Genomic DNA, 13,307 nt, shown 5'->3' on the forward strand with positions numbered 1-13,307 from the left:
GATTGCTCCCCACAGTAGTCCCTGCACTGTATATGGGCTCCTACATTGTATAATGGCCCCAAACTGTACAGTGACCCTCTCGCTAGCTCTCACTCTGGCATTCTGTGCATGCGCTGGTGACTTAGCCAATAGCCAGTGCATCACCCTGCTGTTCTGTAGACCACGGGCTTAAAGCTACCTATGGTCTACAAAAAAGAGGGCCGTATTGCAGGGAGATCATGTCTCTCTGCTCTACTACAGAGCTTAAAGGGAACAGGAACACATGGGCTACTTGCACAGTGAACAAGTCTGTATGATCATGTTCACACACCACCAAGAAACCTGAAGACACAAAAGAGAATAGTAAAACCAAAAACACTCAGTTTGAAAAAATGTTGCAGTAATCCGCAAGTGCTAGTAAAAGATGTAAAAAACAGGGTATTTGGTTGATACGTTTTTTGCAAAAAATGTATACTAAGCTGCTCTACCAATCTTCACGGTATACCCTTATCAGAGCAGTCCTAACTAATGTATGCAATCCCTATCTGATGTATTTAAAAACCTGATCATCTGTATATAACCTGTGTGAACAGGGTTCAGAGAGGAAAAATCCATGTGTACATACAGGGTAGAACAGCTTTTGGTTTTACTATTCTCTTTTGTGTCTTCAGGTTTCTTGGTGGTGTGTGAACATGATCATACAGACTTGTTCACTGTGCAAGTAGCCCATGTGTTCCTGTTTCCATAATTGTTCTCTTGTGTCTACAAGACTGGGGAGTTCCACCACTCCTCTTGGGCTATCTGCACAAAAGCTGTTCTACCCTGTATGCACACATGGATTTTTCCTCTCTGAACCCTGTTCACACAGGTTATATACAGATGATCAGGTTTTTAAATACATCAGATAGGGATTGCATACATTAGTTAGGACTGCTCTGATAAGGGTATACCGTGAAGATTGGTAGAGCAGCTTAGTATACATTTTTTGCAAAAAACGTATCAACCAAATACCCTGTTTTTTACATCTTTTACTAGCACTTGCGGATTACTGCAACATTTTTTCAAACTGAGTGTTTTTGGTTTTACTATTCTCTTTTGTGTCTTCAGAGCTTAAGGGGAACCTGTCATGTAAAGTAATGCTATTAACCTGCAGATATGGAGTTAAATTGCAGGTTAGTAGCGTTCTGACACCGTACAATGCCTGCACCTAGAGCCCCGCTGCTGGGAGGAAATTAACTTTTTTCCTCCTGGCAGCCTTGCACTTCCAGTCATAGGAGTTGCGCCAGCAGGGTTTTAGTCACTGCTCGGTGTATAGAAAGTTGCGGCTGTAACCGCACCCCGGCACTGGCTGACAGCCGACTCAGCACCATCTGCCATCCAGTAGCTACACTACTGGTGCCCCTACAAGTAATAATGCTTCTTAAGTGCCTACTTAACATTTAACAATGTCTCCTGAGACCCCCTATGCACGGTAATAATGGCCTAAACCTGCAAATTATACAGTAGCACACAGAACAGATTTAAGTAGGTTTGCTGTCAGGGTTAGCCAATGCAAGTTTGTTTCTAGTCTGTTACCATGTAGATACATAAGTTTGCAAAACAAACAATATGATAGAACATTTCTAAGTAAGACCTGATGCAAAGTTGTATCATTGTTTAAACGTATTGGATCATAAAAAAGAGTTGGTTGTGAAGCTGTACATAAGCGTCCCTTAAACACAACGCAGTCCGCTATAATATGTGTTTTATTATAATTCCTTCATTGAGCTATTGTATATCAAATGGACACTTAAATCGTGCATTCCTCCTTAATATGCAGAATGTTTATTTCATCACATTTTGTGCTGCAATACGTTATGTATTCCCCACACGGAGCAGAGTATATATTTTAAGAGTGGCAGGACTCCATTCCCAGAAGATCACTAAAACTCCAGAATGAAGGTCAGGGAGGATCTCAATTAAATATAAATCTGTTCTGGTCTGCCGGGACCTGAGAATTATGGCCGCATTTTGTGCTAAGTATCTATCTTAGCTCATTATAGAGTAATTGCAGCAAACTAAAAAATTTTACTAGCCATGTGACAAATTCCATTCCTTCTTTGTTATACAAACCAACAGGATCTTGGAAATATTTGCTGAGCCGCCTCTGTAATATTTACCGGATAATATGCTTGGTTTTGGGTATGAGTTATGTAAATGCATATATGGTGTTTTTTCGTTTTCTGTAAATAAGTCTAGGGAACATGCACATGTTAAAGGGGTTGACCACTACTTGGACAACTTCTCATTCCTTATGTTTGGCTCCGTTAAAATAAAAACACCTATACTCACCTTCTGTGCTGGTGCCGTTCCTGCGGTGTCACCACTCACGTTCCCTGGGCTAAAGTGTGGTGTTGTGACACGTGAGCCCTGCACCCAATTAGAGCTGGTGTTACTGTCCCCGAATTCGGATAAATCGAATATAGAGAGGAATTCGGAGAGCAGCCGCAGCCCTGACTTCCTGTTGATATTCAATATGTCGAAAGGCGGGGACAGTGACGCCAGCGCTGATTGGCTGCAGGACTCATGTGATGCAACAACTTCACTTGGGAATGCGAGTGCTGACACCACTGAAATGGCGCCAGCATGTGAGGAAAGTAGAAGTGTTTTTGTTTTATCAGGACCAAATATGATGAATGAGAAGTGAGTGTCCAAACAGTGGTCAACCCCTTTAAGTATCGGAAGCGGAAATTTCGGCATATATTGGCATGAAAAAGACTGCGTAAAATATGTATGGATTTTGCCTCGTTTTTACATACGGTCCAGTTGCATATTTTTCCTTACTCAGTAGTATTGGTGAAACCTGCAGCAAAAACGTTGAAAGAGTTGACAAGCTGCAGATGCAAAATCTGCTCCAAAACTGCAAGGAAAAATAAGCACCATGTTCATGATACTCTAGGATTCTCATACACAATGCTGGGACTGGGAAATCCTTCAGGTTTTGTGACAAAACTGTGCAGAAAGAAAAATGCCCCAAGATTACAGTCACACATGCAGTTTTGATGCAGTGTTTTGAGTCAAAGCCATAACTGGATATAGCAGGAACAAGAAATATAGTTATTTTAAGTGACTGTATTACATATATTTTTTACTTATTAACCCCTCTGTGACCTTAGACGTACTATCCCGTCGAGGTGCCCTGGGCTTATCTGACCCTGGACGGGATAGTACGTCATAGCCGATCGGCCGCGCTCACGGGGGGAGCGCGGCCGATCGCGGCCGGGTGTCAGCTGCTTATCGCAGCTGACATCCGGCACTATGTGCCAGGAGCGGTCACGGACCGCCCCCGGCACATTAACCCCCGGCACACCGCGATCAAAGATGATCGCGATGTGCCGGCGGTGCAGGGAAGCACCGCGCAGGGAGGGGGCTCCCTGCGGGCTTCCCTGAGCCCCCCGCAGCAACGCGATGTGATCGCGTTGCTGCGAGGGTCTCCTCACCTCCCTCCCTGCTCGAGCCCCGGATCCAAGATGGCCGCGGATCCGGGTCCTGCAGGGAGGGAGGTGGCTTCACAGAGCCTGCTCAGAGCAGGCACTGTGAAGCCTGCAGCGCTGCATGTAAAATCAGTGATCTGACAGAGTGCTGTGCAAACTGTCAGATCACTGATCTGTGATGTCCCCCCCTGGGACAAAGTAAAAAAGTAAAAAAAAAATTTTCCAAATGTGTAAAAAAAATAAAAAAAAAATATTCCAAAATAATGAAAAAAAAAAAAAATATTATTCCCATAAATACATTTCTTCATCTAAATAAAAAAAAAAAACCAATAAAAGTACACATATTTAGTATCGCCGCGTCCGTAACGACCCGACCTATAAAACTGTCCCACTAGTTAACCCCTTCAGTAAACACCGTAAGAAAAAAAAAAAAAAAACGAGGCAAAAAACAACGCTTTATTATCATACCGCCGAACAAAAAGTGGAATAACACGCGATCAAAAGGACAGATATAAATAACCATGGTACCGCTGAAAGCGTCATATTGTCCCGCAAAAAAAGAGCCGCCATACAGCATCATCAGCAAAAAAATAAAAAAGTTATAGTCCTGAGAATAAAGTGATGCAAAAATAATTATTTTTTCTGTAAAATAGTTTTTATCGTATAAAAGCGCCAAACCATAAAAAAATGATATAAATGAGGTATCGCTGTAATCGTACTGACCCGAAGAATAAAACTGATTTATCAATTTTACCAAATGCGGAACGGTATAAACGCCTCCCCCAATAGAAATTCATGAATAGCTGGCTTTTGGTCATTCTTCCTCACAAAAATCGGAATAAAAAGCGATAAAAAAATGTCACGTGCCCAAAAATGTTTTCAATAAAAACGTCAACTCGTCCCGCAAAAAACAAGACCTCACATGACTCTGTGGACCAAAATATGGAAAAATTATAGCTCTCAAAATGTGGTATTGCAAAAAATATTTTTTGCAATAAAAAGGGTCTTTCAGTGTGTGACGGCTGCCAATCATAAAAATCCGCTAAAAAACTCGCTATAAAAGTAAATCAAACCCCCCTTCATCACCCCCTTAGTTAGGGAAAAATAAAAAAAAATGTATTTATTTCCATTTTCCCATTAGGGCTAGGGTTAGGGCTAGGGTTAGGGCTAGGGTTAGGGCTAGGGTTAGGGCTAGGGTTAGGGCTAGGGTTAGGGCTAGGGTTAGGGTTAGGGCTAGGGTTAGGGCTAGGGTTAGGGTTAGGGTTAGGGCTAGGGTTAGGGCTAGGGTTAGGGTTAGGGCTAGGGTTAGGGCTAGGGTTAGGGCTAGGGCTAGGATTAGGGTTAGGGTTAGGGCTAGGGTTAGGGCTAGGATTAGGGTTAGGGTTGGGGCTACAGTTAGGGTTGGGGCTAAAGTTAGGGTTAGGGTTTAGATTACATTTACAGTTGGGAATAGGGTTGGGATTAGGGTTAGGGGTGTGTCAGGGTTAGAGGTGTGGTTAGGGTTACCGTTGGAATTAGGGTTAGGGGTGTGTTTAGATTAGGGTTTCAGTTATAATTGGGGGGTTTCCACTGTTTCGGCACATCAGGGGCTCTCCAAACACGACATGGCGTCCGATCTCAATTCCAGCCAATTCTGCGTTGAAAAAGTAAAACAGTGCTCCTTCCCTTCCGAGCTCTCCTGTGTGCCCAAACAGGGGTTTACCCCAACATATGGGGTATCAGCGTACTCAGGACAAATTGGACAACAACTTTTGTGGACCAATTTCTCCTGTTACCCTTGGGAAAATACAAAACTGGGTGCTAAAAAATAATTTTTGTGGGAAAACAAAAAGATTTTTTATTTTCACGGCTCTGCGTTATAAACTGTAGTGAAACACTTGGGGGTTCAAAGTTCTCACAACCCATCTAGATAAGTTCATTGAGGGGTCTAGTTTCCAATATGGGGTCACTTGTGGGGGGTTTCTACTGTTTAGGTACATTAGGGGCTCTGCAAACGCAATGTGACGCCTGCAGACCAATCCATCTAAGTCTGCATTCCAAATGATGCTCCTTCCCTTCCGAGCCCTCCCATGCGCCCAAACGGTGGTTCCCCCCCACATATGGGGTATCAGCGTACTCAGGACAAATTGGACAACAACTTTTGGGGTCCAATTTCTCCTGTTACCCTAGGGAAAATACAAAACTGGGGGCTAAAAAATAATTTTTGTGGGAAAAAAATTTTGTTTTATTTTTATGGCTCTGCATTATAAACTTCTGTGAAGCCCTTGGTGGGTCAAAGTGCTCACCACACATCCAGATAAGTTCCTTAGGGGGTCTACTTTCCAAAATGGTGTCACTTGTGGGGGGTTTCAATGTTTAGGCACATCAGTGGCTCTCCAAACGCAACATGGCGTCCCATCTCAATTCCTGTCAATTTTGCATTGAAAAGTCAAACGGCGCTCCTTCCCTTCCGAGCTCTCCCATGCGCCCAAACAGTGGTTTACTGCCACATATGGGGTATCAGCGTACTCGGGACAAATTGGACAACAACTTTTGAGGTCCAATTTCTTCTCTTACCCTTGGAAAAATAAAAAATTGGGGGCAAAAATATAATTTTTGTGAAAAAATATGATTTTTTATTTTTACGGTTCTGCATTATAAACTTCTGTGAAGCACTTGGTGGGTCAAAGTGCTCACCACACCTCTAGATAAGTTCCTTAGGGGGTCTACTTTCCAAAATGGTGTCACTTGTGGGGGGTTTCAATGTTTAGGCACATCAGTGGCTCTCCAAACGCAACATGGCGTCCCATCTCAATTTCTGTCAATTTTGCATTGAAAAGTCAAACTGCGCTCCTTCCCTTCCGAGCTCTCCCATGCGCCCAAACAGTGGTTTACTGCCACATATGGGGTATCAGCGTACTCAGGACAAATTGGACAACAACTTTTGAGGTCCAATTTCTTCTCTTACCCTTGGAAAAATAAAAAATTGGGGGCAAAAATATAATTTTTGTGAAAAAATATGATTTTTTATTTTTACGGCTCTGCATTATAAACTTCTGTGAAGCACTTGGTGGGTCAAAGTGCTCACCACACATCCAGATAAGTTCCTTAGGGGGTCTACTTTCCAAAATGGTGTCACTTGTGGGGGGTTTCAATGTTTAGGCACATCAGTGGCTCTCCAAACGCAACATGGCGTCCCATCTCAATTTCTGTCAATTTTGCATTGAAAAGTCAAATAGCGCTCCTTCCCTTCCGAGCTCTCCCATGTGCCCAAACAGTGGTTTACTGCCACATATGGGGTATCAGCGTACTCAGGACAAATTGGACAACAACTTTTTGGGTCCAATTTCTCCTGTTACCCTTGGTAAAATAAAACAAATTGGAGCTGAAGTAAATTTTTTGTGTAAAAAAGTTAAATGTTCATTTTTATTTAAACATTCCAAAAATTCCTATTAAACACCTGAAGGGTTAATAAACTTCTTGAATGTGGTTTTGAGCACCTTGAGGGGTGCAGTTTTTAGAATGGTGTCACACTTGGGCATTTTCTATCATATAGACCCCTCAAAATGACTTCAAATGAGACGTGGTCCCTAAAAAAAATGGTGTTGTAAAAATGAGAAATTGCTAGTCAACTTTTAACCCTTATAACTCCCTAACAAAAAAAAAAATTGGTTCCAAAATTATGCTGATGTAAAGGAGACATGTGGGAAATGTTACTTATTAAGTATTTTGTGTGACATATCTCTGTGATTTAATTGCATAAAAATTCAAAGTTTGAAAATTGCGAAATTTTCAAAATTTTCGCCAAATTTCCGTTTTTTTCACAAATAAACGCAGGTACTATCAAAGAAATTTTACCACTATCATGAAGTACAATATGTCACGAGAAAACAATGTCAGAATCACCAGGATCCGTTGAAGCGTTTCGGAGTTATAACCTCATAAAGGGACAGTGGTCAGAATTGTAAAAATTGGCCTGGTCATTAACGTGCAAACCACCCTTGGGGGTAAAGGGGTTAAAACCAGATAATATAAATATTTTTTTCTACACTATTTTCATTTTTTATTGTAGTTTTTTTACTGTATTCTGCTTATGAGGTGTCCATTTTGCCTATGAAAAGCATTTAGAAATGCGTTTTACACGTTAGTCTGACTTCTATGGGAGAGTTTCCTAGGCATGCTCTGATCTGGGCAGTGTCAGTGTGCAGAGAAAGGGAGGCGGTGAACTATGAGCATGATCTTTTGTAAGTAATGTGATACTATGTTACCTGTATGATGTGGCTGCCAAGAAGTGACCTCTACACACCAGAAAATTAGTAGAGTCAGTGGCAAGAATGACAAGTGCAAGATTTAAGAATTTATAAATATTCACAGGGGGGGAAGGGAACAAACATTCTTAAAAAAACATTTACTATCCACAGTTGGTCATTTTCTCTTGACATGGTGTAATATTCCCTATTCTCTTTGAATATACTTCTATTTGGGCAGCACGGTGGCTCAGTGGTTAGCACTGCAGCCTTGCAGCGCTGGGATCCTGGTGTCAAATCCCACCAAGGACAACATCTATAAGGAGTTTATATGGTTTGTGTGGGTTTCATCCCACATTCCAAACACATAGATTGTGAGCCCCAATGGGGACAGTTCCGATAATGTTTGTAAAGCGCTGTGGAATTAATGGCGCTATATAAGTGAGTAAAATAAATAAATCCGTGGCTTAAAAACACCTGCATCTATGAGTCCAACCTAGATAGAATTTTCCCCCAAAACATAATAACCGTCTAATTTTTAAAGACAGTCTTTTATGCTGTTTTCAAATATATAAAGGAAAGTCTGACACATCTCAATTGTATATTAGTTCCCATATATAGGCAAAAAATGCATAATAAACTGTCACGATAAGCAGGGAACTTAGCAATAGCTGGACATGATCAGGGTTGGGCTTTGAAACTGAAGCTGTTAGGATTTCCCTCAATTGCCAGATTAGGCGGCTGGTCAGTGACTGCCAGTATCTGATTATCAAACTGGTAGTCACATGCCAAAAAGATTCTCATCTGCTTCTTTAGAAAAGGAGGAGAATCATGAGAGCGTGCATAGTGCTCCATTGTCAGGCTTCCCCAATCTGCCGTCACATAGAATAACTGTAGAAAGTACCGGTAAGCTCAAGCCCAGAAACCCTTTTAATCATTATTATTTTTATATGCTTGTTTTAAAACTCGTATTGATAATATTTGTAATCAATCAATATTATTTATTAGGGATTAGGAGTTGTTAATTATCTTTTGTCATTTGTTTCAGCAAACAAAGAAAGTGGCGTCTTTCCCCAGTTTTGTGGATGGTATGTACATCTCTATAATTCTATAATTTGGCATCGGTGTTGTATGTTTATAAGGTCATTTGCTACAGTTGCAATTAAAGCACCACTTCAGCATTTTTTATATTTCACTAATCCATGTTCCCTGCCTCTAATAATATTCTTACCAGCCATGGTCTTCAGCTGTTTCCAGCAAGGCTCCGGTCTCGATACACCATCTTTTGAGCCCAATTTCTGGCAGACTGTAAGTCAAACGTAATTGTCACAAAGTCTCAGTGTAAGTCTATGAGAACCTTGTTCTTGGTCTCAAACTTAGATTGAGAAGTGACTTCCGTATCGCCCAGCAAAGCCAGCAGGTCCAGCAGAAGGAGAACGGAGCTTTGCCGAGAACAGAAGAAGACGACTGGAGCGGCGCTGAGAACTGAAGAAATCAGCGTCTTCTACGTACTATAAATATAACTAAGGGCAGGGAATATGAATTGGTGATACTACTCAAGGGGTAAAATAAAGAGCTGGAATGGTGCTTTATCTAAATATAAAAAGGTAGATGAATCTTATTCCATAATGTCCCATAATTTTTCAGCCAGGGTTAAGCTGACCCACCAAAGAACCAGAGTGAATTTAGAGTTTGCCAAATAAATTGAGGTCAATTCTGATCAGCGATTCTCGATCTACCAGAATCAAAACCAGCCCTGGAACATGAAAGTGAGAAGGAACTCACTGCCTGGGCTTCAGAATGATTTGGGCTATTTCACATATTTGTAATAATACTGTAGGTTGTGCAATATGCCACGACTAACAAAGTGCCTGCAACATCGGACTGGGATGGGCCAGGGCCCACTTTTCAGCTGCGTGTAAATGTGATATTATCCTCAGTCACAAATTTATATAATAATGAACTTAATAGATTATTAAATGAAAAACATGCTCCCTTTCTCTGTGCATAGTGATCCAAGTATATTGTGCCTAGTATTGTTCATATAAGAGGGTGGTGGCCCACTCTTGCACAGGGGCCCACCGGAGGATTCTCCTGTTCTCCTGTGGACCAGTCCAATCCTGAGTGCATATATAAGTAACTGCAAAGTTTACTACCTAAGATATCAACAATCAATTCCTCCTAATCTTAGGGTTCATTTGCATATCTGTCATTCTCAGGCTCTTTTCCATACTTTGGTGGACACAGATGGAAAAGGGTCCCTCATGCAAGAATAGTACATGTGCCTTGTGCAGTCCAGTAGCTCCTCATAATGCACAATTCCACCTGCTATGGAGGTAGAAGTGACTTTACCTCTTTGGCACCAATGATATATATCTGCCCCTGTTTCCATATCCAAGTTAAGGCTGGGTTCACACGATCGTATACAAAAATGGCTGCATTTAATCCAGGAAACTCGGGCAATATTTTTCTCATTTGTCGTCTGTGTGTAATCCATTTTCATACAGCAGCAGCTATTAAAAATGTTCAAGCCTAAATACAGTTTCCTATGTTACTGAACTGCAATGCATCAGTAAAAATCGAATTCTGTAAGGTGACTCCAAATGTCATCCATTTTTTTGCGCACTTGAATGGGCAAGGTTCTTGAGACACATGGAATAAACTAGTGTATGCTGCGATTTTGTTCACATGCAGATTTGGTTACTAAAAATGTTGCTCATCTGACCTGCCCCATGGAATACCGTAACTTAATTAGTTTGTGTGTTGTGTGTTTTTTCATGGATAGCACTCATGTGTCTGATGGTAACGCTGACCTTACCTGAAGGAACATTACATGCTACGATACTTCAGATGAAGCTTTAAGAGCGGTCATTAAGTCCTACGGACCCAGTAGCCTATTTGTAAAGAGAGCAGAGGACTTAATTCCCACCTTATATTTATGAAGAAGCCTTTTTAATTTGTAGGGATCAATACACCTGTCTTGTCCTTTTCAATTACTTTCAAAGTTATTTTTTTCCCTTTAATTCACTGAGAACTGGCAGAAATGGCAATTTAAAAAGGGTAAATGTTGAGATGTATAGGCTCTTTTGCTTTGGATAATAGAAAGTAAGGGAGAAGTGTATAGGATGTGGAAGTAATTATCACTCATTGTCTCCTACTAGCATTGATTAAGTGATAATCTTCAGGAGCTTTTGTAAAGAAGTCACTTGCAGGCCCGAGTAACTGAAAGACTTAATTAAGCTGCAAACATCAGGAGGATTGCTGTATGGTTTCTATAATAATGTCTATATTTCAATAAGTAAAAGCTTTTGTATTAATGTACATGTACATGCGATATGCATTCTATGGCCAGAATCCGACTAGATTATATCCAGCACTCTTAATGCAAGTGTATTACACGAGGCTGGAAGCAGTCTAGTTGGATTCCGGCTGTAGTATGCATATTGCATACTTGCAGTCACATGACCATTTTCGGCACTGACACTGGAGAATTCTCACAGCGCGCAGTGACTGCACTGCGGGGATTCACAAGTCAGCAGTCACATAGCATGATGGCAAACTTGCCGTTTAAGTCATGTAAACCCCTTTAAGTGCAAATGATATTAAAGAATGTTCCTGTGTCTCAATAAGTCTATAAGGTGGAACTTGCAGACTTGTTCAAAGAGGGTTTTCAGAGGGGTTTCAATCTTACACACACTTTGCTCAGCAGTGGATGGGATGTCACTTTAGAGGTCAATTGTAAGAGATGACCAGACTGACTATGAAAATATGAAGATTCTTCTTGTTTATTTGCACAGCAGCATGCATGACAGTGCAACACGTTTCGGCTCTATCCTGAGCCTGTTTCATACTGCATACACCATCAAAAATGCGCTATATAAATATGATCACATGTTAAAGGGGTTGTCCAGTTAAAACAAATTATCACCTCTTCGCAGGATAAGTGACAACTTGCTAATCAATGGCTGTCGTACAATAGGACTCGCAGTGATCGGAAAATCTGGGAGTTTTTATTTCCCATAGGGAACTTTTATCCATGTTGCAAGATGGTGCAGTGGTTGCCTGCACCCCCTTTAATGACATCATATATGTCAACAAAAATGTAAAGATAAAAGTAAACGATTAGCAACATAGGAGGTCAGACTGTGAGGGCGAGAATAACATAGAGGTCAGTCTTTGAGGGTTAGAATAACATGAAGGACAGTCTGTGAGGGAGAGAATAACATGGAGGACAGTCTGTGAGGGAGAGAATAACATGGAAGACAGTCTGTGAGGGAGAGAATAACATGGAGGACAGTCTGGGAGGGAGAGAATAATATGGAGGTCAGTCTGTGAGGGAGAGAATAACATGAAGGACAGTCTGTGAGAGAGAAAATAACATGGAAGACAGTCTGTGAGGGAGAGAATAACATGGAGGACAGTCTGTGAGAGAGAAAATAACATGGAAGACAGTCTGTGAGGGAGAGAATAACATGGAGGACAGTCTCTGAGGGAGAGAATAACATGGAGGACAGTGTGTGAGTGAGGAAATAACATGGAGGACAGTGTGTGTTTGAGAGAACAACATGGAGGACAGTCTGTGAGGGAGAGAATAACATGGAGGACAGTCTCTGAGGGAGAGAATAACATGGAGGACAGTGTGTGAGTGAGGAAATAACATGGAGGACAGTGTGTGTTTGAGAGAACAACAAAGAGGACAGTCTGTGAGGGAGAGAACAACATGGAGGACAGTCTGTGAGGAAGAGAATAACACGGAGAACAGTCTGTGAGGGAGAGAATAACATGGAGGACAGTCTGTGAGGGAGAGAATAACATTAAGGTCAGTCTGTGAGGGCGAGAATAACATGGAGGACAGTGTGTGAGGGAGAGAATAACATGGAGGACAGTCTGTGAGGGAGAGAATAACATGGAGGACAGCATGTGAGGGAGAGAATAACATGGAGGACAGTGTGTGAGGGAGAGAATAACATGGAGGACAGTCTGTGAGGGAGAGAATAACATGGAGGACAGCATGTGAGGGAGAGAATAACATGGAGGACAGTCTGTGAGGGAGAGAATAACATGAAGGACAGTCTGTGAGGGAGAGAATAACATGGAGGACAGTTTGTAAGGGAGATAATAACATGGAGGACAGTGTGTGAGGGAGAGAATAACATGGAGGACAGTCTGTGAGGGAGAGAATAACATGGAGGACAGTCTGTGAGGGAGAGAATAACATGGAGGACAGTGTGTGAGGGACAGAATAACATGGAGGACAGTATGTGAAGGAGAGAATAACATGGAGGACAGTATGTGAGGGAGAGAATAACATGAAGGACAGTATGTGAGGGAGAGAATAACATGGAGGACAGTCTGTGAGGGAGATAATAACATGGAGGCCAGTCTGTGAGGGCCAGAATAAAATGGACAGTCTGTGAGAGAGAGAATAAAATGGAGGACAGTGTGTGAGGGAGCGAATAACATGGAGGACAGTGTGTGAGGAAGAGAATAACATGAAGGACAGTGTGTGAGGGAGAGAATAACATGGAGGACAGTCTGTGAGGGAGAGAATAACATGGAGGACAGTCTGTGAGGGAGAGAATAACATGGAGGACACTCTGTGAGGGAGAAAATAACATGAAAGACATTC

General features: G+C 41.7%; 1 protein-coding gene across 6 annotated transcripts in view; it reads left to right on the top strand.

Annotated features, from left to right (window-relative positions):
* APBA2 (amyloid beta precursor protein binding family A member 2) overlaps nucleotides 1-13,307 on the top strand; it is a 734,370-nt gene that overhangs the window by 430,492 nt on the left and 290,571 nt on the right. For all 6 annotated transcript variants that reach the window (XM_069765829.1, XM_069765831.1, XM_069765833.1 and 3 more), the window contains one exon: nucleotides 8,727-8,766. In XM_069765829.1, the coding sequence (XP_069621930.1) occupies nucleotides 8,727-8,766 (40 nt within the window). The remainder of the gene's footprint in view (nucleotides 1-8,726; nucleotides 8,767-13,307) is intronic.

This window comes from Ranitomeya imitator, chromosome 4 (genome assembly GCF_032444005.1).
Source record: "Ranitomeya imitator isolate aRanImi1 chromosome 4, aRanImi1.pri, whole genome shotgun sequence".
NCBI lineage: Eukaryota > Metazoa > Chordata > Amphibia > Anura > Dendrobatidae > Ranitomeya > Ranitomeya imitator.